The 26,203-nt window shown below is 43.1% G+C and overlaps 1 protein-coding gene across 3 annotated transcripts in view; it reads left to right on the forward strand.

Moving 5' to 3' along the window:
• The window catches only part of DYNC2H1 (dynein cytoplasmic 2 heavy chain 1), a 276,780-nt gene extending 251,638 nt beyond the window's left edge, over positions 1-25,142 (forward strand). For all 3 annotated transcript variants that reach the window (XM_069969745.1, XM_069969746.1, XM_069969747.1), the window contains 4 exons: positions 19,000-19,109; positions 20,116-20,197; positions 23,650-23,766; positions 24,830-25,142. In XM_069969745.1, coding sequence (XP_069825846.1) covers positions 19,000-19,109; positions 20,116-20,197; positions 23,650-23,766; positions 24,830-24,988 — 468 coding nt within the window. In that variant the 3' untranslated portion in view covers positions 24,989-25,142. The remainder of the gene's footprint in view (positions 1-18,999; positions 19,110-20,115; positions 20,198-23,649; positions 23,767-24,829) is intronic.
• Positions 25,143-26,203: the final 1,061 nt, after the last annotated feature.

Consider the following 26,203-nt stretch of genomic DNA (forward strand, 5'->3'; position numbering starts at 1 on the left):
ATAAACAGTCCAGAAAACATAAATACAGCAACACCATGCTTTTAAGAACAAAACAAAAAGGTCTTGCCCGTCTGGGCGCTTACTAACAGGCAGGTTACCTATCTGATGCTTCCATAGGCGGTATCGCAGGGTATGAATTGGCCCCAGCGGCGGCAGTATTCCTTGCTCCCAGGAGAACCAGCATGCAGGCTGTTCACTCCTGGCTGAGAGCAAACACTGGATCCTCTGCAGGGATTTTACCTTGTCAGGCTGATTAGGGTCAGAAACACCTGACCCCAAAACCTGACCTGGATCGGGGGGAGGGAATGGCAAGTCCCACTACCAAAAACCTACCTGCCATTCCATGTAAGTCCAGGCCCGGCAATAATAAATAATAGCTCAGCAGCATAACACTGCTGAGCACAGCTGCCTCCTGGACTCACCATCTCACACTACGTATTAACCTGGGTGAGATGTACATCCCCTCGAGCACTTTACCAGTGACATGTCCACATATCCCCCCCCTCTTTTTCAGACCGGAGGGCTGAGCGTATTGTCCCCACAGGCAGTGTACCCTAGATAAGGCGTCAGCATTTGCCTGTAATTTCCCTGGCCTGTGTTCCACCATGAAATTAAAATTTTGTAGGGACAGAAACCATCTAGTCACCCTCGCATTTTTCTCCTTGTTTAATTTCATCCATGTTAGGGGGGCATGGTCTGTCACTAACCTGAATTTCCTGCCTAGTAAGTAATACCTCAGGGATTCTAGGGCCCACTTCACTGCCAGACATTCTCGCTCCACAATGGCGTAGTTTTTCTCGGCCGGGGATAGCTTCCTACTTAAGTACATCACCGGGTGCTCCTCGCCATTCACGACCTGTGAGAGGACGGCACCTAACCCTGTATTAGAGGCATCTGTCTGTACTAGAAACTCTCGCCTAAAGTCAGGGGTAACTAGCACAGGTTGTTGGCAGACTTAAGGCTTTGAAAAGCCTCCTCGGCCTCTGGAGTCCATGTCACCATTGCGGACTTCGCACCCTTTGTCAGGTCAGTTAGTGGGGCTGCAATTGAGGCAAAATTCGGTACAAACCTTCGGTAATAGCCCGTAATACCCAGGAAAGCTCTGACCTGTTTCTTTGTGAGGGGTTGAGGCCAATTCTGTATTGTTGTATCTGTAATTTTATTTAGTTGTGGTTTCACTAACCCCCTTCCAATAATGTAGCCCAAGTATTTGGCCTCCTCTAAGACTAGTGCACACTTCTCTGCATTGATGGTTAACCCTGCATCACTTATGGCATCTAACACCGCCTGGACCTTACAGAGGTGACTTTCCCAATCCGGCCTAAAAATGACCACATCATCGAGGTAGGCAGCGGAGTAATCACGATGTGGTCGCAGAATCAAGTCCATCAACCTCTGAAAAGTGGCAGGGGCTCCATGTAACCCGAATGGCATCACTACGTATTGGAAGAGCCCATCAAGGGTGGAGAATGCAGTCTTCTCTCTAGCCTCAGGAGTGAGTGGGATCTGCCAGTAGCCCTTAGTGAGATCGAGGGTAGTTATGTACCTGGCATTACCCATCCTTTCTATCAACTCATCTACCCTGGGCATGGGGTAGGCATCGAACTTGGAGATCTCATTTAACTTTCTAAAGTCATTACAGAACCTCCAAGTTCCATTGGGCTTTGGGATTAGCACAATCGGGCTGGACCACTCGCTCTGGGACACCTCAATGACTCCTAGGTCAAGCATACGTTTTACCTCGGATGATACCGCCTCCCTCCGTGCTTCTGGTATCCTATAGGGCTTAAGGTTTACTCTGCTTCTAGGCTCAGTTTCAATATGATGACTAATGAGATGTGTACGCCCTGGGAGGTCAGAAAACTTGTCTTTATTTTTCTGCAGGAACTCCTTAGCTTCCTGCTTCTGGGACACTGATAGGGTGTCACCAATCCTGACTGGAGGGATTGGTGGTGACAGATGACCAACAGGATTTGTCGCCACCAAGGATTCCCTGTCTTTCCAGGGCTTGATCAAGTTTATGTGATAAACTTGGAAAGGCTTCCTTCTACCGGGTTGGTGCACCTTGTAGTTGACCTCACTGATCTTCTCTACAATTTCATAGGGACCCTGCCACTTTGCCAAGAATTTGCTTTCTACCGTGGGAACAAGTATGAGTACCCGGTCACCTGGGCTAAATGTCCTGATTCTTGCAGAACGATTGTAAATTCTGCTTTGGCCCTCTTGCGCCCTCTGGAGGTGTTCCCTTACTAGGGGCATTACAGTGGCTATACGGTCCTGCATTTGTGCTACATGCTCTATAACACTCTTGTATGGGGTGGACTCACTTTCCCATGTCTCTTTCGCTATATCCAACAAACCCCTAGGGTGACGACCATAGACCAATTCGAAGGGAGAGAACCCTGTGGATGATTGGGGTACTTCCCTAATAGAAAACATCAGGTAAGGTAGTAAGTGATCCCAATCACGACCATCCTTTTCCACCACTTTTTTTAACATATGTTTCAGGGTTTTATTAAACCTCTCCACTAACCCGTCTGTCTGTGGGTGATATACAGAGGTACGTAGGTGTGAGATTTTAAACAGTTTGCATAGCTCTTTCATCACCTTTGACACAAATGGGGTACCTTGGTCAGTCAAGATTTCCTTGGGGATCCCCACCCTGGAAAACATATAAAACAATTCCCGTGCAATTGTTTTAGAGGCAGTGTTTCTTAGGGGTACAGCCTCAGGATAGCGGGTCGCGTAGTCTAACACAACTAGAATGTACTGGTGTCCCCTAGCCGACTTTACAATGGGACCCACCAAGTCCATTGCGATCCGGTTAAAAGGTACCTCTATGATGGGGAGTGAAACCAAAGGACTGCGGAAATGCGACACTGGAGCGCTAAGCTGACATGTGGGGCACGACTCACAGTATTTTTTTATGTCAGCATAAATCGCAGGTCAATAAAACCTCTGGAGGACTCTCTCTCCTGCGTTTTATCTGTCCCCAAGTGGCCCCCAAGGACATGATTATGGGCCATGTCGAGTACCTGACGCCAGTACGACTTAGGTACCAGAAGCTGTTCCACAACCTCATCATTAATCTTAGTGACTCTATAGAAGAGATCGTTAGTCACAGAAAAATGTGGAAACTTTCTCTCAGCTTCTGGTTCCTGAGGTACCCCATTCACAACCGCAACCTGCTCTCTCGCATTTTTGAGAGTGGGGTCCTGTAATTGTGCAGTACCAAAATTATCCCTAGACACCTCTAAGTCTGGAACATTCTGCTCAATGGGAGGAGCCTCTTCCTCACCAGCCAGGACCTGCAAAGGAAAATAATCATTTCCATCCTGTACATTTTTATCATTTACCGTGGGTAATGCAATAGACTTAGGGGTCTCCTCACTCCTTTCAGGGTATTGTTGTTTTCCCCATAGAGCCCAGAACAATGGAAAATCACGCCCCAATATTACATTATGCATAAGGTTTTTTACCACACCCACTTCATATTGTACAGCGCCTAGTTCAGTCCCGACATTAGCCAGTACTATAGGGTAAACCTTTGTATCACCATGTATGCACACCACACTCATATGTTTGTTGGACACAAAGTCCCCAGCCACCAGGCTGGCATGCACCAAGGTGACAAGGCTTCCTGAGTCCAGCAACGCCTTAACAGGGAAGTCATTGACAGTAATGTGGCAGACTTGCGGTTCAGTCTCTAGTCCAGTGACCGCAACAAAAGACGGTTCCGCAAATAGCGACTGACGCCGGCTAGCGTCACACTCCATGGGCTCAGTGGTAAGAGGGCAATGGGCAGACATGTCCCGTCTCATGGCATCTCCAGCACTGGATAGGGCCTGGTCTCCTTGGCAGGGAGTCCTTTTTAGGGCCACTTAGCCACCGGGGACCATCACCAGTCTTTTGCCCCTGAGCGCTCTTCCCTCTATCAGCATCCCTCCACACTCCCCCAATAGATGGAAGTCTCTTACCAGCTGACGGCACAGGTCCGGCACTCCGGGGAGGTGAAGGTGCGGCAGGAACATCACGGAGGTAGTCCTTGGTCGCCTGGAACCTCTCGACAAGGTTGACAAGTTCGTCGGCACTCCTAGGGTCAACTTGTCCCACCCAGCGTTGCAGATCAGCAGGGCGATCCATCACGACCCTCTCTAGGATCTGGGCAGGAGTAGAAGTGTCTGGCTCCAACCACTTTCTTGCCAAATGGATCAGGTCATACATCTGGGACCTCGCTGACTTGTCCAGACTGTAGCTCCAGTTGCGGACCCTCCGGGCACGGACAGCAGCAGTAACTCCTAGTTGGGCGAGTATCTCTGCTCTTAGCCGAGGATAGTCCTTGACCTCTTGCTCACTGAGGTCATAGTAGGCCTTTTGAGGTTCGCCTGTTAAATAGGGAGCAATGACCTCTGCCCACTCAGTGGAGGGTAACTTTTCTCGCTCAGCCACACGCTCAAAGACAGTTAAGTAGGCCTCAACATCGTCATCAGCAGTCAACTTTTGCAGCGCACGCTGCACAGCTCTTCTCACAGACAAAGTCTCTGGCGCGGCTGCTGCCACCAGCTGGGGATTAGCACCTGCAGACGCCTCTTGCTTTGCTATCAGGTGCTCAATAAGTCTCTGTTGTTGAGCCATCGCTTTCTGATGTGCAGCCATTGCCTGTTCATGGCGCAGATTAGCGTCTGTCAGAGCCTGTTGTTGCTGCCGATTAGCCTGCTCATGGCGAAGGTTAGCGGCCGCCTGATCCTGTTTAGCGGCTGCCTGAGCCTGTTGTTGAGCGGCCAATGCCTGTTGTTGTTGCAAACTCACTTGCATTAACTGCTTCATCATCTCCTCCATGTTGCTTGACTGTTTTTGGAGTGAAGCAGCAGCCTTCACCCAGGACATACGCCGATGTAGCCAAGTTGATGCACACCGTTGCCCCTAGCAACCGTTTTGCCCGCTCCGCAGCACCAATTGTAGGGATCTTCCCGGGGGATGGTGTGTTTGGACACAGTTCACAGCAGACTTGGCTTTGTAAAATAACAGCTTGGCGTTTATTTGCAGCATAAACAGTCCAGAAAACATAAATACAGCAACACCGTGCTTTTAAGAACAAAACAAAAAGGTCTTGCCCGTCTGGGCGCTTACTAACAGGCAGGTTACCTATCTGATGCTTCCATAGGCGGTATCGCAGGGTATGAATTGGCCCCAGCGGCGGCAGTATTCCTTGCTCCCAGGAGAACCAGCATGCAGGCTGTTCACTCCTGGCTGAGAGCAAACACTGGATCCTCTGCAGGGATTTTACCTTGTCAGGCTGATTAGGGTCAGAAACACCTGACCCCAAAACCTGACCTGGATCGGGGGGAAGGGAATGGCAAGTCCCACTACCAAAAACCTACCTGCCATTCCATGTAAGTCCAGGCCCGGCAATAATAAATAATAGCTCAGCAGCATAACACTGCTGAGCACAGATGCCTCCTGGACTCACCATCTCATGCTACGTATTAACCTGGGTGAGATGTACATCCCCTCGAGCACTTTACCAGTGACATGTCCACAATACATATATCATTTTTATTTAATTTTTTATTAATGATTATATATGTATATATTGTAGTCACAATTAGTGTAATATTTTGTGTAATAGTCTCACATTTAGTATTTTTTATGTCACATCATGGATTATGATTATTAATGCACACACTTTAGTATTAGCTATAGGGTTATTTATGGACTATGTTGTAATTCATTTGTATATATACATGTATATATTTATTTAGTATTATAAACTTTACACATATAATTTATTATATTATTTTTGTATTTATGATAACACATATAATTTATTATATTATTTTTGTATTTATGATAACACATGTATCATGTATTTACTGCTTATGCCAGAAGTAAGGATCGTAATGTCATATATAGGGCATAGTCATAGTCTAACTATATTTATACTAACCTTTATATATTACCTAATGGGCAGAAGTGCAATTTAATCATTATTCTCATATTATTATTAGCTAGGTATCATGTATTTAGCGGATGGCAAGATCTATTGTATATAAGACCATTTAGACCACGCAAATATGGCCAACGAATAGGTCATCTGCGCATGTACCATGTAATACAACTTCATTAAAAAGGCGACAGCTGCAGCTCATGCACATGCGCAAATACTTTATTGGCAAGAAGCGCATTACTTTTTCCAATATGGCGATCATTATCTCCCGAGCGCATGCGCGATACCGATATAAACGCCATACAGCTATATTTTGCTTAACCATTATGGGAATTCTGAAATACAGATATTGGAATGCTGTAGCATATATGGGAGGACAGTTTTTCTTGGTTATTGAGTCACGGGACAGCATACTATGGCGCATGCGTTACATGTCATTTGCGGTTCAGAGGACACTTCGGGTCAGAGCGGTTGTGGCGGGACGTTGGGATCAGGTGACGTTTCCTGCAAGTAATTGATGGCTTATGTAAGACAGTACATGGCACAATATCTTTGTCCCTGACGAAGTCGCACTGCGCGACACAACGCATTGGGCTGGTTTTCCTATCTGTCCACGTCTACTGACCCTGGTGCAGGTTGTATTGCTCAGCTTTTTGCTCTCTGTATTTTATGCACTAGGGCACTTTTTTTTGCATATATAGGATGAGGGAGCAGTGTATTATGTATATCTAATACCTTTATTGTACACCTATCTGCCCCCCCCCCCCACCTATGTGCATGTATGTTTTGTTCCCCTTATCTTAGGGACATAGGTGGTGCATGTCCACCATACTGGACAGAAGTAGTGGTGCATCTTATCATGGATTGCATTACATGGTTGTATGTTTTTAAGTGTTTTTAACATTTTCTTTGTGCTCTAATAAAATTATACTTTTTGAAATTATAAAGGTGTGTTGATATGGTGCTTTTCTTTCTTTCTTTTACTGTATTAAAATTGACGGACGTCACAATTTTGGTGCAGAGATAGCAGACAGGGCAGTACTGTTACAGCTAAAAACTTTCGGTATGGGTGCTCGCTCACATAGGCTGAACCACTGTTTTTACCGTGGACAATTCTGGTGGAGCAGCCATTGTAAATCTGGGCCCTTGTTTGTAATCTCCTTTGCCAGTAGAATATTGTTGTACTGATTTGTTGGACACCTTTAGGCCATATTCACAAGCTGTATGAACATCAGCCATTGTTTGCAGTTTCAAACAACTGCCAATGTCTTAGATGTTCACCCGGCCGATACAGCAGCATCGGCCGGGTGAACATCATTTTCAATTTATTTGGAATGAGGCAATCCAATTAGCCATTGAGCACAATGCAAAGTATGCCTGGGAGCCGTACTTTACATTGTGTGCACAGGCTATATCTTAGACAGCCGTTGTTCGCTAAATAGCAGCTGCAAAAAATAGAAATGTCACTTTTTCTGTGTGGCAGCAGAGAACAACGGCCGCAGTGTATACAGAGTATATACACTGCGGCCATTTAATACACACTAATTCAAATAGCCATTGTCAATAAACTACGTCTGTTTATTGTAAAAATACGTAGTGTGAACGTGGGCTCAAAAGAATCTATCCTATACTTAAAAAAAAAAAAAAAAAAAAGACCATTAAGTAAGCGTAATGCTTATTAAAGTCTAGGGTTGAGTCCTGAACTTCCTGACGTAAGTGTAGAAGTACTGTACATACTGTATTGACACTAATGTCTCCAATTACCCAAAGTCCAGAAAGTTTGAGTAGCAGAAGTAGTTGTTCAAATAGAAAGGATCAGCAGGGGTCTCTCCCGTGAGATTGTCAATGTTAGCACTGGTGCGGTGTCACACAGACACTGTAGGAGATAGCTGTGGGCTTTCTTTGCATCTGAAGTGTCTACTTTCTTCTGAAACACAGTGAGCTGAATACCTAAAATCCGTTTCTATTACAACGGCCAAAAATCCCACGGTACGTTGTCAGAACAACATGTCTCCTAATCCAAAACCATTGTATGATTTCTTTATGGATATTGCCATAAATCCTGGTGGTGATGCATAATTTCACATAGTGACTACTATAAAACTAACATTTGGCAGTCCTCGGCCGAACAGGCCAATATTGTCCCTTGTAATAGACAAAGCGATTATCATTCGATTGCATTGCTGTGACAGGTCACAAACGCGTTTTTCATGAGCCGTTCAACACTCCATGTAATAGGGGAAGGAAGAATGAATAATGAAAACAAAGGGCTGCAGGGACGTTCCAGAGATTGTGTGATACTGCCAGCACCATGGTGGATCCACAGAATAGGCTTCCATAATAAGCCAACTGCCCCATGTAAAAGGGCCTTAGAAGATGTCCTTGTACTTTTTATGAGATGGAGAAGCCATCTTACTTTCTTCTGTAAGAGTGGCACATACAGTATGACCTCTCTCCTTTACTCCTTGTCTATAAAGACTGGAAAATCATAGTAGCCCATTTATCATGTGTTGTAAATCTGGGGCGATAATGTGTCTCCTTGAGCCATTCAATGCTCCATGTGAAAGGATTTTTGCCCCAGAAGAGTTTGGTTCCTAGAGCCACCTTTTAGGGGTTGCTTAGTTAGGGGTTAGTTTTAGTTAGGTAGCTTGTAAGTCAGGGAGCATTGTTGATAAAACCCACCATGTCATCTTGGTGGCCTCATAAAAGAGGCCTATTCCAGCTTGGACCCATATCAGCATCTTTTTACCAACCAGTCAGAATACTGATCGGACATGGAGCAAGACCCCTAAAGCACATGGGTACTCTAAGTTTTTGTGAAGATTTTGGCTTGATTTATAATCCCCCTTTAATGAGTTGCACATTGATGCTACCTCCAATAGGTGGCAGAAGAGATCTGGCATCTTTTCTTCTGCAGGACAGCTACTTAACTTACTAGGTTTCAGGACTCAAATTAGGGCCCCATGTACTATATGGCAGAATGGAGCTGTAGGTGGATGTTTCAGGAGAAGGTTACCTCTGTATGATCGGTTACTCTAATAGGGAATACACATGGGGCTGTCCTGTTGGGTCACCTCTTTGACGGAAAACCAGCGGAAGATAAAAGGGACTGAGGCAGAATAATTTAGGGACTTGTATTGGATTCAGTCCGCCCTTTGTTACACAAGCTTTCAGCCTTCTCTCCATTGTCCTCTTCTCTCCTGCCTCATTTGTAGCGTAACACATATACATATTACAGTGATGGATATCCCATCCTTGTTTTATAGCCTAAGTTATTTCCTTTAACTTGGAGGAGAATGCAAGGAGAATGAGACCCTGGTGACACACTACTTTATTAGAGCTTGCCACAAATTCTCGATAATGTCAAGCTTAAAACCCTACAGCTACATCTAGTTTCCCAGATACAAGAGACGAGTTGTCGGCATATAAAACCGATAAAATCATTTTAAAAATGCGCCATTGTTAAGGGTATGAAAAGAGAAACGCTAAGATCTTTTCATATAGCGAGGTCCTATGCTTGCTCGGAAATTTTCTTCTCATAACAAACAAACCATAAAAAAGCATTAACAAAACCCGGCAAGCAAACAGGAATCCCCCCCTCTATGATGCCCTTATACAATGATGCAAAGGGGTTCTATGTGGTAAGCAATGCCCCCTAAAATTTTGTTTAATAATTTTTGCACTGTATATGTTTTTTAATATATTATACTTGTATTGACTGCTGACACTGGCTCACCCCTAACTGGTCACCCGCATTTGCTAAGGGCCCTATAGTGTAAGCTGCTGACTTTTTTTCTGACCGTGATGTATAGGCATTGTTGTTACCTAGCAATACATAAAGTGTGGCCAACTTACCTCTGACCATCGCCGCTGTACGGCAAGATGTGTTGCATAAAGTATTGCAGCTTACTGTACAGCACAGGAGCAGGGATTCCTTTTTATATGACAGGAGTCCTGTAAGTTCTGTATCACTTAATTCAGATTGTGCAGTATAAATTAGCGACAATGTGTATGCTTCCACGTTTATGTGCACATTTTTGCGCAAAGTTCCTCAATTTAAACAGGTTCAACTTTTTGCACATAGTTGGCCAGAGACATACTGTAACAGTCTGGAAGTATTTGGAGTGTGGGAGGAAACTGGAGTACCTGGAGGAAACACAAACACACTCCTTGCAGATTTTGTCTTTGGTGTGATGTGAACTCAGGACTCAGGTGCTTACTAGAGTTGAGCAAACTTAGAGCACACTCGGGTTTGTCCAAACTGAGCGTGCAGCATTTGATTACTGGTGGCTGAAGTTGGATGCAGCCCTAGGAAGTACTGGAAAACATGAATATAGGCCATGGGCCATAGGATGTATCCATGTTTTCCAGGACTCCATATGGCTACATCCAACTTCTTCAGCCACCGGTAATCAAATGCTGCACGTTCAGTTTGGACAAACCCGAGTGTGCTCGAAGTTTGCTCAACTCTAGCACTAACCTCTGAGCCACCATGCTGCCCACTTTCCTAAACACCCATTTCATCCATTCTGATCCAACTGATTGCCACTCCTTGGTCTCTGTCAGCTAGATTACCTTCTAAAAGTCTATGTATTGTGGCAGTAAATGAGGACATATTTGTTATAACCTACCATTCCCAGAAACAGATATAGCTAAGTAACATCAGAGCAGTTTTTTTCCCCTTTTGAACTTGCTGCTTTGTATTTACTGTTACTGCTTGTTGTTGGGAGGAAATGATCTTTAGCAGAGCCATTTCCAGACCATTTGCAGAGATAATCAAAAGTATTTTGTTTTGATTTGCGCGTTTTTTGGCGAACGGCGACCGCACTAAACCAGAACTTCGGTTTGTTTTTCCATTTTGTAAACTAAACACTTAATGCAGTGCAGCGAAATATCCTACCAAATTGTCCTTTTTTCCATAATTCACCCTCTATTTATAAGCGCCCTCACCTGCACTGTGTCAAGATGTGCTTTAGATTTATATGAAATCAATGTTTACCGGACATAGCTCTTATAAAGGGAAAAAGGAAGCTGGATATTAAATTAAGTGTCTTGTAACGTTCACATCGAGAAGAAGCTCAGTCATTAGATTTGTGCTGCTTCCACAGAGCGCTCTTATAATAGTCTAAAGTGCCTCAACATTAGGAACATTCTACATTTAAAGGGAACCTCTCCTTACTTTCATGCTGCCCGAGCCACAAATCATCAGTCTGCGGTGGCTTCTCCCAGCCCCACCAGCCTTCATTGATAGATCTTTTCCTGTTTGGGTATTACGGGAAAACTTTTCATTAATGGGGTATTCCACTCAGACAAAATTTTTGGTATGTTGTCGCCCATGGTGAGACTATCAATACTTGTTATTATCTATTTAGTCTCTTTCTCCCAGTTCTGAGCTGCTGCTTTCTGCTAAAGACATAAAAAAACTGTGTGTGAGCTTTTCTCTGTCTCCCCCTTCTACCCCCTCTCTTTTGAGACGGCTGATGTCCCTGACTGGCTTTATCTGCAACATTGTAGCTTCTTTGTAAAGGCCCTATTACACCAAGCGATGATCGCTAGAAAAATTACAAAAACAATAACATACATACAGTACCAAACATACATTTGGTTTCTATTGGTGCAAGAAATAGGTAGTGCATTCAGAGCCTTTAAATACAATATAAGATCCAGTTCACACTGAGCAAATACGGTGGAATACGTCCGCTTCCTCCACTCTTCTTTGAGCGTCGGGAGCGGACACCTCTGCCACGGAAGTCGAACAGGGACCATCATGATGATTAGTGGTTCAGGCAGCATAAAAGTGATAACATTCCCTTTAAAGAAGTCCTTCGAGAACCTTCCAAAAATTTTTGTACACAAGTAATATAAATGGAAAAGTTCCCATTACCTATTACACCCCAATATGTAATGTTCTGTCCCAGAATCCCCTCCTTTCCCCTTACATTCTTTTCATCCCCACCTACCCATATGTGGCTTTCTCATTAGTGCCTCAGTGTCACATGACTTTATGATGCTATGCACATAAAACAGAGGGGGAACTGCTCTCTGTGCCATTGGCCTGACTTGATGAACCATTAGGCCTCATTTACACATCAGTATATTTTTGTTGACCATTTTGAATCTGCAATTTTCTGTGCGCAACAATTTGTCCATAGTATCATCTGTATTGTCCATATTTTTTGCATATCGTCTGCAAAAAATACGAATCCCATAGACTTCTATTGGTGTGTACTCACATATTTTGCTGATCTGTGCCACAAAAATGTTCAAGTGCGGACCGTAATTGTGGCACGGATCCGCAAAATATGTGAGTGTGCGAATTGGCACATAAAAACCAATGGGATAAAAATGTGTCCATAGTAGCAGATCTGTGAATGAAGCCTTAGATTGGAAAGGACCACTGCACTTCTAGGGACACACAGCTGTATTCATCAGAACTTTACAAAATTTTGCACATATGACCAGTGGTGTAGTTGGATTGATTCTAGTAGTTCCTGGTGACTAGTGGTGTAGGCCCCTTTTACATGGGCCAACCTAGCATTGCAAATGAGAACAGATCAACAATTACTGTATTGTTTGTGTGGCCTATTTTCTTCATCATAGCCACTAATTCCTGTTTACATGGGATGATGTGTGGCCGACTAGTGATGATTCAAATGTCTGCCCAAAAGATGGGATCAGATGATGAACCAAAATGTAATCCTGCCTGAAGGGACCTTTGTACCATAATGTAATCCTCCTTCATCATGGAACCTCTGTACCAAAATGTGATCCTGCCTGATGATGGGACCTCTGTACCTGGATGTAATCCTACCTGATGATGGGACCTCTGTACCTGGATGTAATCCTGCCTGATGATGGAACCTCTGTACCTGGATGTAATCCCACCTGATGATGGGACTTCTGTACCTAAAAGAAATCCCGCCTGGTGATGGGACCTCTGTACTAGAATGTTATCCTGCCTGATGATGGGACCTCTGTACCTGGATGTATAGGACCCCTGTGCCAGAATGTAATCCTGCTCGATGATGGGACCTTTGTACTAGAATGTAATCCTGCCCGATGATGGGACCTCTGTACCAGGATGTATAGGACTCCTGTACCAGAATGTAATCTTACCTGATGAAGGGACCTTCGTCTCACAATGTAATCCTGCCTAAAGATAGGATATCTATGCCCCAGTATAATCTTGCTTGACATGGGGACCTCTGAACCTCAAAAGCATACAACTGTAATGCCTCCTTATTTGACAGGACTGAAGTTATTAGTCGCACATGGGCTCTGGTACCCAGAAGCCACATAAGGGTACATTCATGGATATTTAATCTGCTGCAGATTTAATGCGTGTTTTATCAATATAAATGATTATTTGCAATCTGCACCCTACATAGGAGCACATTGTACATGGGGCCCTGCTACAGATTTGTCATTGGGCCCCTGAGCTTATGGTTTTACCGCTCTGCGGATGCATCTGTAGGTGAACTTATCTCTTATGCGTTTTATGATAAACAGAAAAAAAAAAATCTATCGAGAAGCAAAGCAGTTCCAGAATACTGATAACTATGTAGAATGCAGCCCAGCCCACCCCCTCTCTTATAGTGTCTCATAATAGCTGTAAACACATGAGTCTTCCATGCCGAATATGATCACAAGGCACACATCATTAAATTGGAACAGTTGGAGCATTGCGTTTCATTCGCTGGCGGCGTACACTTTTGGTAAAGGCAAGTTCTTACAAATGACAAATCTTACCGCACACTGACATGTTTATAGCGTTCTAGTGTTACATCTCCAGCATAGTGCCTTCACCGCCACAAAAAAAGGCTGCAGTGCCAGCGCAGGAGTCATACATCTTATTTCCTACAACCTGCCGTGCCGATCCAGAGACTGCGAAAATCTTAGATAATTCCTTGTTGAACTCACATTTTATTCCTTCAAATAAATGTGCTAAAAAAAAAAAGATAGTCGGGGAAAGAAACAGATGTGTTAAGGAAATCAATAGGCTGTTGTGGTAAGAAAGATTTCAAGGATAAAGTAGAAAATATAGAAGCGTAGGCACAACCTGTTTTATTTCACTGAAATCACCGGAACAAAGGGGAAGATCTGCCGGGAATATCTTAAAGGGCCCTGCAGAAGCAAAAGAACTGGGAAGACATGTTGTATTGGGGCATGTTCTAATGAAACACGGGCATGTAAGATGGGGAAATGTAGTTATTTTGTACAAAACTAGAGAAAAAGGAGCTGCTGCCCCTCACACCTATGGCTGACTCTAATGCCTCTCGGCTATATTTATAAACCAACACCAGAATGTTGTGTTGGTATATAATTTGATCAAACCATATTGCCTCATGTACCACGTGCAGGTCCTCTGGCCCACATGAGTCCCTACACTAAACCAACCGCGACAACAGGCCCCCCGCCTCAGAATAGCCCTGCAACCCCACTGTCACAGGACTAAACCCACTGGGCCCCCACACACCCCGCAAACGCAGCCAGCGGAGAAGGCGGCCGCAAGGCAACACTAGTGTGAACAAGGTGTTACTACTTACCATTGCACCAGCAGGTAGAATGGGAAAAGGAGGAGGTACTTACCATATGTACCCAGGTGCTTCCTGGTAATTGGGGGTACATAAGGCAATATGGTTTGATCAAATTACATACCAACATTCTGCGTTGGTTTTTAAATATAGCCGAGAGGCATTAATGTCAGCCATAGGTGTGGTGTGCAGCAGCTTCTTTTTCTCTAGTTTTGTATTTTGTAGTTAATTTGTACTCGCCAGAGCTATGTTACCTATTGTTTATACTGCTGGGTAGCCCGCCACAAGTGTAGTATTGTTAGTGAGTGCAGTTGGCTTCTAGCTCGGCAGCATAAGCGTGTTATCAAGTTGTATATTTTTTTTTTGCTGTATTTTCATGAAATTGTGGCAAAAAGATCCCAGCTTGTAACACATAACACATGAACTTAGATCCTCATTCATTGTTAAAAGCAGACCTGTCAGCAGATTTTTGCTGATCAGAGTAGTAGGTTTCCTAACCCTGAATCAGGAGATATAACTCTTATTTCAGTCTGCCGCTCCAGCACTGAGATTTTGAATTTTATGCAAATTAGGAGATAAGGCCCATGAGGAACTTAAAAAAGCTGAACTGGGCTTCTGCAGGCCCAAGGAACACCTGGTAGACGTTATCTCCTGATGTGCATAAAACTTCTCAGTGCTGGAGTGATAGATTGAATTAAGAGTTATATCTCCTAATTCAGGGTAAGTAGCCCTCTTATATACTGACTTTACTTTAGTCATGCTACTGATAGGTCAGCTTAATAGGCGTACTCTGGAGAAAAAAATAATTGTTTTTCATATAAGCTGGTGTCAGAAAGTCATATAGATTTGTGATATACTTCAATTTAAAAATATCATGTCTTCCCCAGTACTTATCAGCTGCTGTATGTCCTGCAGGAAGTGGTGTATTCTTTCCAGTCTGACACAGTGCTCTCTGCTGCCACCTCTGTCTATGTCAGGAACTGTCCAGAACAGAATAGATTTTCTGTGAGGATTTGCTACTGCTCTGGGCAGTTGCAGACATGGACAGGGGTGGCAGAAGAGAGGTCAGGTAGCCATTTTTTTCCCTAATCCTGGGATGCCAGATTTTTACAGATTTTCCAAGTATATATCAGTTTTTTGTATCTTCCCCCAGCATTGTGTAGTAACCTGCGCGACATTGGTATAGTTTTGTTTGTACCGCTATGACCATGTTACACACCTTGGTACAGTATGTTCCTTCATCGGGAATACTTCCCTCTACTCATCATAAATATCCGCCGCTCCGGGCTCTTATGGGAGTCTGATTCTGCTGTCACATTAGGTTTGATGTTCGGAATGAATTACCTGGGGATGAATTCATTAATGGGAAGCAAGTTCATCATTTAATCATTCAAGGTTAATTCATTCAGAGAACAGAGGTAAAACATTGGAGCAGACAAACAACTGAAGGGGTGGAGGGTTGTCTGGTGTGGTGGCAAATTATAGAGGTTATATTGGAGCATTTGGTTTTGTCGAAATACAATAATCATATTGGAAAACCTTATTTTTTAATTAAAAAAAAACACAGGAAATGCTTCTCTTCTAGAAAACAAATTGAACCTTTGGAAAATGATTTATTTATTTATTTTTGTTTTATTCTGGAGCCAAGTGTCATAAAGGTGTTTCCAAGATCCTGAAGATCTGAGGAGTGGAATATCCCCTCCATCTCTAATGGTGCATTTACACGGATCGATTATCGTTCGAATTTTCGCGTTAACGATGGCATTCGAGCCATAATCTGCTCTTGTAAACACAGCAAACAATCAAGCGACAAGCAAGAAATCGTTCATGTTCTTAAATCGTCGTTGGTCGTTCGCTAAAAATTTGCAGATCAATTCGTGTAAACAGTCTTTCACTGATTAACCCTATGTGTGAGATGGGCTTAAGCAATCTTAAAACGATCGCAAAAACTATTTTTCTAACAATTTATCTCTTCGTCTAAACGCTGATCATTATAAAAACCAAATCGTTGCTTCAAGATCGTTAAACAATCGACTGGGCAAATTATCGTTCCGTGTAAAAGCACCATTACTCTGCTCAATTCATAGTCGGCTTCTAGTCCTGTTTCCAAATATCATTCCCCCAATAGCTGTGCAGTGTTGCCTGGATTATCGCCAACATTGCGCGGCTAACACAATTTTATTTACTGACAATGGACACGTCACATGTCGGTGGCCGAAATATAAAAATGAATGTCCAAAACTACATCACTACTTACTGTAGATACCACTATCCATTGAATTCAATGTAGGCTAAATCTAGACCAAATCCATGTGTCCAGAATCATTTGTCACACTACAGTACTGACACATCTGCGCAGGTTTTTCAGTACGGTTGCGCAAAGATTTAAACTGATTTGGCGCTCCTGGTATCATCATACAACATCTATATTTACTGACTATGCCTGAATCGTAGGAATAAGGCCTTAATTTTTTTTATTTTTTTTTTACCAAATGTAAAAACATTACCAAATAAAATACAAAGAAAGAAAACACACATACCTGACAGAGATGTAAAAATGGGAAATAAATATTAGGTTTGTTTTTTACTTTTTGCACAATTTTTCCCTAGTAAAAAAAAACAAACACAAATCTTACTATAAAAAAACAGCGGAAATCGATTGAATAACAAAATCACAAATAAAACAATTAGAAAATAATCAAAAGAAGCAAAAACAAATAATAAGGCTGTTAAATCGCCACATGTGCAAAGTCTCTCTTGTCGCTTTGGACCCAGGCAGTCTGGTCATTCAGAGGTTAAGCGTGCGTGGCCTTTGCGTGGGTTTGCATTGAAGCGCTCACCTCTCCTAGGACTCACTTGGCCATATTTGTAGTCTTCTTATATTTAGGATTGGATCTTGGCAATGGAAAGTTGGACACCACTTCTCAGCCTAGGGCTCCAACTTTCCTGTGCTGGACTGTGGTGGAGCACGGAGCAGAGCCGCTGCCATGATACTAAGCTCCTATAAAGCTGACTCGGCTGTTAGAAGCCAAATCAGCAAGCTATTAATTTCTGAGCAAAACCCGGGGTGAAATCCTGTGCGCATGGACTTAAAATAGTTCTCATCCCTCGTGAGCTGGTAATGACTGGAACGCTGTGATCGCTGTTTTGACAGATCGGTAAAGAGATGGCTGTATGCTGTTTTGACAGCAATCAATCTTCCGGGTTTACATGCGAGACCTCCGTGGAGACGACACTTGTGCTGCAGACTCCCTTTTCTATTAGCATTTACAATTAGTTGTTCTATTTTATGCTTTGATGCTTTGATGCTACTGTATCATGAGACTGATCTGAAAATAGAAATCCTGCTTGAGGTGTTACCTTAAAGCTCCTGGTCCCTAATGGAAGATCTGTAGCATAGCTCATTTCTTCCAGATACAGTGCCACTCTTTGTCCTCAGTTGGTCTTCAGCTCTAGATGTGACTAATGTATAAGACTCTATAAGGCTAAAGTAGAATATCCATACCATTATGAATTGCAGTTTTTAAGCTTGGAGTTACTGGTCGTACTGGTAGAGATGAGCGCAACTCAAGCATGGTCGAGTCTGATCTGTTCGGGGTTAGAATACCAGTGGTTGAAGAAGTTGGATGCAGCCCTAGAGAGTCCTGGAAAACAGGGATACAGCCATAGTCCATATCCATGTTTTCCTGGACTTCCTTGAGCTACAGCCAACTTCTTTAGCCACCAGTATTTAAATGGCGAATGATTGTACTCGAGCGTACTGGGTTCAGGCCTTAACTTCATTTTCCATTGTTCTGGTATATCATGGTAGCAGAGCAATAAAAGAAAATCTGCACCACTGGATCCATTACAGGCCAGACAAGATGGGCCCCATTGACTTGTGAGCTAATGCGGTCCATCAGATTTATGGCTTGGCATCCCTCATGACACAGAATTTTGTCTAGTATTTTTGACAGAACCTATACCCAATGGATACTCCAAGGCAGATATGGGCTCAGCCTCGTAATTCAATATCTGATTCTTACAACTGGCCCAATGTAGCCAAGTAGATGCTATAAAAGCCTAGAAATACCCATTTTATGCTCTTTTTATGAGGCACCTTATTTAGAATTGATTAAGTTGTACCAGCACTGTTAGCAGGTTAGGGATATGTTGTGATTGACATACCTCAAAGGGGCTATATCCAGTATACATTACTTGTAACCTACTGATAGATCTTCCTGCTCTTTCTATGCTTGGCAACTGGGAGCTATGTTTGTGTTACCACTTACATAGGGAATGCTGCCAGTCACTGGTTAGAACCACCCATTGGACTCCTAAGCATTGGAAGAGAAGGGATTTAACTCAGTAAATTTCAGGTTACACTGAATCTTATCTATAATAGCCTGCTCGTCTCCTTCTGCCCTATGACATGGTGTCGGTAGATGATCGGTGATAGAATGGTTTTTTTTTTGTTTGTTTTTTTATTACTTCCTCTTTAATTTTCCATTTTTCTGTCTTTTTTACCATATTAAACAGAATTGGGTGGAGAAAGCCGAGAGGCAGACGCTGTTGTCGGATACCCTCGATTTGTCTGAGCTTTTCCATCCAGACACATTCCTTAATGCTCTACGTCAGGAGACGGCAAGGTAAGCACTCTCAACCATGGCGGCTGTGCGAGCAGGAAGATGTGCACAGCAACCAGCATTTTCCTAAGCTCCTTTTGTAATATAAAAGTTATTATTATTTTTTCCAATCGGAAGCACCTCCACTTCTCACTTCTTCAGGCTCTGCAGAATACAATCTGAGGCCATGCTTGCATGGCATAAGGGACCGGCCGTTCCGTGACCCGGCCGGGTCACGGAGCAGCCGCAGTGTTCTGATGCGGGCGCATCCATGCGCCTGCATCAGAACTCCCCACAGCACACTATGAAGCTTGCGGCCGCAGCTGCTCGCTTCATAGTGTGCACTGACAGGGTTTTCTAGGGCAGCTATTCATTGAATAGCGGGCGCAGAAAACTGACATGTCAGTTCTTTGCGGCGCCGCAAGGGATCCCATAAAGAAACAGGACACGTATCTATTGGTAAAAAGTACGGCTGTTGTTACCGATTGCAACAACGGCCGTACTTTTACGAAAAGATACGGTGTGTGAACATAGCCTGATAGTGTTTTATGAACTGCAGGATTGAACATTCTCATTCAGGCTCTGTTCACGCTTGCATTGTAGTCTCCCTAGCTGAATGGAAAGAATAGCAGTGGCCCAGTAGCTACACAGGCCACCTGCTTTACCCCACATCATCACTGTACAGTATATACATATATACTTGATATTCGTAGTACTGCAGTACTACAAGGCCTGTCACGCGGACAGCATAGCCTGCCATGAAAACAGTGTAGTGTGCTGCCGACATGTTTGACAGCAGCTAAATCTATATAGAATTGTCTTGTAAATATCTACCTAACATATACCTTCAGCTTCTCATTTTTATAGACACATTACATACAGGCCATGCTGTCATTCACCGCCCTGTACAGCAGATCTGTGGTTCAGAGATTGCTGGAAGCCCATGATCTCCTTGTCTGCAGAGAGCCCATAATGCAGCTAAGCCCGGTCACCACCATGTTTACCTTGTAATGTTTTATATCCCCCCTAGAACAATGAACTGCTCCATGGATAACCTGAGATTTGTAGCGTCTTGGAAAGGGAGGATTCATGATGCAAAGCTCCAAGTCAAGGTAATAAAGAAAAAACAATAAACGTCTTACAAGGTGATGAAAATGTTACATTCAGGCTGCACGTTCCCTTCATTGATATTCAGTTCAGTTCAATACATAATAAAACGACGTGGAGGAAAAAAAAATGGCTTTAAAGCTCCGCTATGATTTACTTCTCCCTTGTTTCTTCCCTTAGTCAAACAGCGTGTTGTGTTTTCTGTGTTGCTTGGCATCATTTGCAAACAGCACGCTGCTGTATGCGGCCTCCGATTGAGGCGACGATGGAATTAACAACCTGCAGGATCAGCTGGAATCACTGCTGTCTAGCACCAGTCACAACTTATACAGCAAGAAGTGTCAGCAGCTCCAGAACTGAAGCTTTTATTAATGTAATCACACCTCTATGGGTCATTAGGTCTCTGCCTAATGCATACTAGGTATACATTGAACTCTACAATAAATGTGTCTGCAGGAAGCTCTTCAGCACCCTCTAGTGGTTGCTGCTGGTAGCTGTCATGAAATGTTTCACATCTACAGATGTAGCCACTGCAGAATATACGCAATCTATGCACTTTGCAGAGGCAGTGCCCACCCTGCTCTATTGCCATAGGGCACTACAGAGGGTACTATTAGCCGCAGGGAGTCCTGTGCAAGCTTCTGTGCTATATAGGTCTCTGCTTACTTAGTACTTTGCTGTAATATTGCTATAATTGAGCAGTGAAGCATACAGCATATTTAGTTTTTTTATAAATAAGGGGCTTTGATTGATAGAACATAAAATATATTAATTGGGAACATTTACAAAATTCACATTAAAAACTAGCTCAGACTCCACGACTCCACAGCCCTAGTAGCAACAAGCACCATAGGCATAAGCTCTTGGTCAGAGTAATTCCTGAAACAAAAAAGTGTAAGTTTTAGCTTGTAATTATTTGTGATTAGAGATGAGCGAACCTGGAGCATGCTCGAGTCGATCTGAACCCGAACTTTCGGCATTTGATTAGCGGTGGCTGCTGAAGTTGGATAAAGCCCTAAGGCTATGTGGAAATCATGGATATAGTCATTGGCTGTATCCATGTTTTCCAGACAACCTTAGAGCTTTATCCAAGTTCAGCAGCCCTGCTAATCAAATGCCGATCGTTCGGGTTCGGATGGACTCGAACCCGAACCCGGTTCGCCCATCTCTATTTGTCATACATCTACTTCATCCATCACACGGACACTATTAAGTGCATTAGAAAGGCTCACAAAGGCAGGAACTTATCTAGACGAACATAACAAACATTGGCTTCATCTGCGGGGTATTTCAGGGATATTCTTTGTGCAGATTGCATCCTGTTTAAAGTTCTATGGGGACTTCAGGACAGGACAGCCATTACACGGACGTCAGCTCTCCTGTGACGTCAATGACACTTGACAGACTTAGAGGCCACCAGAGCCAAGAAAGCGGCAAATGGAAACTTGTATTCTCACCGCAGACTCTTGTGCCCATTACCCGCCTCTTGATTCCTCGCACCTCTATTGTTCTACAATGGGTGTAATATTCCCCGTGAAGTGATATTATTTATTTTGGCCTCATTTATGCTTGGATTTAGCATTGTTCCGACACTCCGAATTGTGTTTAACCACATTGTTCCATTATTGCCGCCTTTAACTGTGAATAGCTGAATTATAAGCCGAACAATTAGAGTATAATTAAAGGAAGTTGATGGATGATAATAGCTTCTCATTGAGGTGTCTTTAACCCTGCCATTATTCCTAAGCAGTTCTATTAACTGGACGCTGGTGCCCATGTGACAATCTATTAACACCGCTTTGTAACTAATGAAATCCATTCATCCTCCGCTATCATGGCTGGAAACAGTTGCAAATGGAAGACTCCACTTAGCCAGCATTGCTTGCTTATGTTTTACCTCCCGCCTCATCCCACGCTTCACATTTGTCTCATTACACAGAGTTACAAGGGTAATTTATAATTGTGGGAATTAATACAAAGAAATTAAATATTCACAAATGCAGAAGGTTTATTAAGGAGGGAAGTTAAGATTGTTATAAGATAAATACAGTATGGTTGTCTTCCTTTTACTTAAAAGGGCTGTCCAGCGAAAATCTTTTTCTTTCAAATCAACTGGTGCCAGAAAGTTATATAGATTTGTAATTTACTTGTATTAAAAAATCTCCAGTCTTCCCATACCTATTAGCTACTGTATGTCCTGCAGGATATGTTGTTTTATTTTCAGTCTGACACAGTGCTCTCTGCTGACATCTCTGGCCGAGACAGGAACTGTCCAGAGCAGGAGAGGTTTTCTATGAGGATTCATAGAAAACTGAGACAGAGTTCCTGTCTCGGCCAGAGATGTCCGCAGCAGAGAGCAGTGTGTCAGACTGAAAATAAAACATTTTGTGCAAGACATACAGCAGCTAATAAGTATGGGAAGACTTGAGATTTTTTTGATAGAAGTAAATTACAAATCTATGTAACTTTTTAATATTAGTTGATTTGAAAGAAAAAGATTTTCGCTGGACAACCCTTTTAAGTCCCTATTACACGAGTTGATCTGAAAGAACAAGCAAGCGCCTACCTGTCAGATCAGCGCTCGCTTGCTCCTCGTTCCCTGCCGGTGCTATTACGTGCACCGACATCGAGCGGGTAAGAGTGGGAGTGGGAGCGGGGCGTGGGGAGATGCAGAAGGGGTTCCTCGGATGATCTTTAGATCGTCCAGGGAGCCCATAGGAGATAGCAGCGGTCTGCTGCCGCCACTCCTATTACACGGGGCAACGGCCATCATCGTTATCGTAGTTTTTTTCAACATGTAGAAAGACAATGATCGGCCGACATTCTGCATGTCAATTGTTTATTGCGTTTTAACACTAGTTGTTACACCTGTAAGCAGGGCAGATACCTAGGAGGGACCTCCATCTTGAGATGGGTAAGTATGTTAGTTATCTCATACTCTGCATTTGGACTACCTGATAGGATGAGTCTCTCAGTGGTGCAGCCTTGGGTTTGGGCCTGTAACTTCACATGATCTTATCATAGAAGGGAGGTGTTGAAAACTTTTTTTTTTATTTTTACAATGAACATACACCATATGCTTTCTAACAGACACTTCCCAGAAGACATAGAATTAAGTTGTCCAAATTCCTGACCTCTTTTTGCCGAGCCGTGCTAAAATATTAAGCAGCTTTCTGCAGCTTTGCTTCCGCCAGTAGTGAACCACCTGCCGGGGAGTGACATTTCAGAGTTATCTTCATGGCATTAGCAAATTCCAGTGTCCCTGAAGACAACAATAAGGAATTTCTTAAGGTGTTTGTTTAGACGTGGGGTTTCCTCTTCTCGCACATCACGCTGCATTCCTGGCCTTCCTGTTATGTACATGTGCGCCCGCTGCCACCCTGCCCGTCACGTCATTATCACCGACCATTAAGACAGAAGTCTGCGGCTGAACATCTCGCCCTGTTTCCTTTCTTAGATCAGCGGATTACAGCTAGAAGGATGCAGCTTTGATGGAAACCACCTTTCTGAAAACCAGCATGACTCTCCCAGTGTGTCAGTGGTGCCCCCTTGTTATATGGCCTGGATTTCGCAGGTACAGAGAAAATGCAATCTACATTTCTGCATGTGAAGCTGACGTTACTGATTCTATGGAAAGCTTTGGGAGTTTTATGGATTTAATACATGTATTTGTGCGGTTGTCACCTTTTCACCCTCCTTCACCTAAGTAATAAGCTAAGGATAATGGGGGACAGAAGGAGAAGAAGAACTGGCACATTGAATATACAGTGTACAGTGTGTGTATATGTATGTATGTATATATATATATATATATATATATTTTAATACTTTTAAATAAAGCAGATATGTGCTCTTCAATGCCATCTGTGCCTATTTTTTGGTCGTAAAACATGGGCAAGGGTGACAGCAAAGGAAGAGATATCAGTGGAAGCATACGGAATATCTATATACAAGGCTATAAGAGTAAAGCATTGCCGCCACTGGTTACTGGGTATTTTGGGTATTCGATAGTAGAGGTACTAGTAGTAAAGTAATGCCCCTGTATATATTACCGAAAAGTTTGAACCAAGTGACTGTGATGTCTATGGGGGCCTCCTGACTCGCTCAGACATTAGAGGATCCTTGTGTTCTTATGGAGAGAAGTAGGCATCAGAGTCTGGCAGTGGCTTACCCTTACCCCTCTTGATTTACAACACACAAACGCTTAGGGGGACATTTATCAAGACTGAATATATGCAACCTTATCAGAAGAGAAGAAACCTTTAGCCAACAGCCATTGAAGTTGTAAGGACACATTAAAGGGGTATTCCATTCTGACATGTTATTCTTTGGATAGGGGATACAAGCTGATATGGTATGGGTCAGACCATTGGGACCCCCACAGATCCAGGCAATGAACTCGAAAATGTTCAGTGTCCCCATTTAGAATGAATGTATATCCGGTTGCACACATGCAGTGTACATGATTCATGCAGAGCACAATTTTGTCTTTTTTTTTTTATTTAATAGACCCCAGTACATGTTGTGTTGTATATGGTATAAATACATATATATATATATATTGTAGTATAGCAACATACATATGCATAGAAGTTATTGTACAGTATGTATGACAATTTCTGATGTGTTCTTCTCAGCAATCCGCAGGGATCTACTCCCCAGGCGAGTGCATCTCCTTGCCTGTGTACACCAGCGCCGAGAGGGATCGAGTGGTCACCAACATAGATCTGCCGTGTGGTGGGAGCCAGAACCGCTGGATCCAGTGCGGAGCCGCATTGTTTCTTAAGAATCAGTAGAGAGTATGGGATCTGTTGTAAATACATAGAGTTTGCTATATTTTGTACCTCACTACAATATTTAATATTATTAATGTAATTGATTGATGTAATCTGGATTTATTCCGGGAAGAATTAAATACAGTCCTGTATATGGATGGAGCTTTGTCATTCATATGTGTTTGTGTTATCTCTATCACAGGATAGATAGATAGATAGATAGATACGACATAGATAGATACAAGATAGATAGATAGATAGATAGATTGATGATAGGTAGATACGACATAGATAGATCACAAAAAATGTACGCAGCACTCATCAAAAATAATAATAGCTGGGTGCCAGTAGGGCCGTCTTAACAGCATTATGGGCCCCTGGGCAGAGGTGCAAATTGGGCCCCACCCCCCGCGGCGGCCGCCATCAAAACCCCCCATCTTTGCAACCCCGTCCCTAGCCAGTACAATTACGTACAATAAAAAATACAAATTATTGTTAACATAAACTTTAATTCACAACACAGTCTCTCAGCAGCGCAAAAACAAAAAATAACTGTGCGTGCCGCACCAAACCAGACCAGGTTGGCTTCAAAAACGCAATGGAGACAGCACTTCCTACAGCAATCTGCAGGGTTTATTGTCACACCAGTGCAACATGTCTCATATATACAGAGGGGCAACAACATGACTATTATATATGAGAACCATGTTGTCTCCCTGTATGTATACTGTATAATACAATATATAGGGAAACAACATGGCTTATATATAGTGAAGGGCAAAACAACATGTCTCATATATACAGAGGGGCAACAACATGACTATTATATATGAGAACCATGTTGTCTCCCTGTATGTATACTGTATAATACAATATACAGGGAAACAACATGGCTTATATATAGAGAAGGGCAAAACAACATGTCTCATATATACAGAGGGGCAACAACATGACTATTGTATTATATATGAACCATGTTGTTTCCCTGTATACAGAATACAGGGAAACAACATGGTTCATATATAATATAATAGTCATGTTGTTGCCCCTCTGTCTATATGAGACATGTTGTTTTGCCCTTCTCTATATATATGCCAGATAACAAGCAACAAATATTACCACCGCATACTGACTAACATGCAGTTATTGTTCTAAAAAACAACTTTTACACTTGCAGCCCCGTGCCCAACGGGAGTGGCCTAGATTGTGTATGCATTAGGCTGGCACACCCTCTCT

The sequence above is a fragment of the Dendropsophus ebraccatus genome, chromosome 5 (assembly GCF_027789765.1).
Source record: "Dendropsophus ebraccatus isolate aDenEbr1 chromosome 5, aDenEbr1.pat, whole genome shotgun sequence".
NCBI classification, from domain to species: Eukaryota; Metazoa; Chordata; class Amphibia; order Anura; family Hylidae; genus Dendropsophus; species Dendropsophus ebraccatus.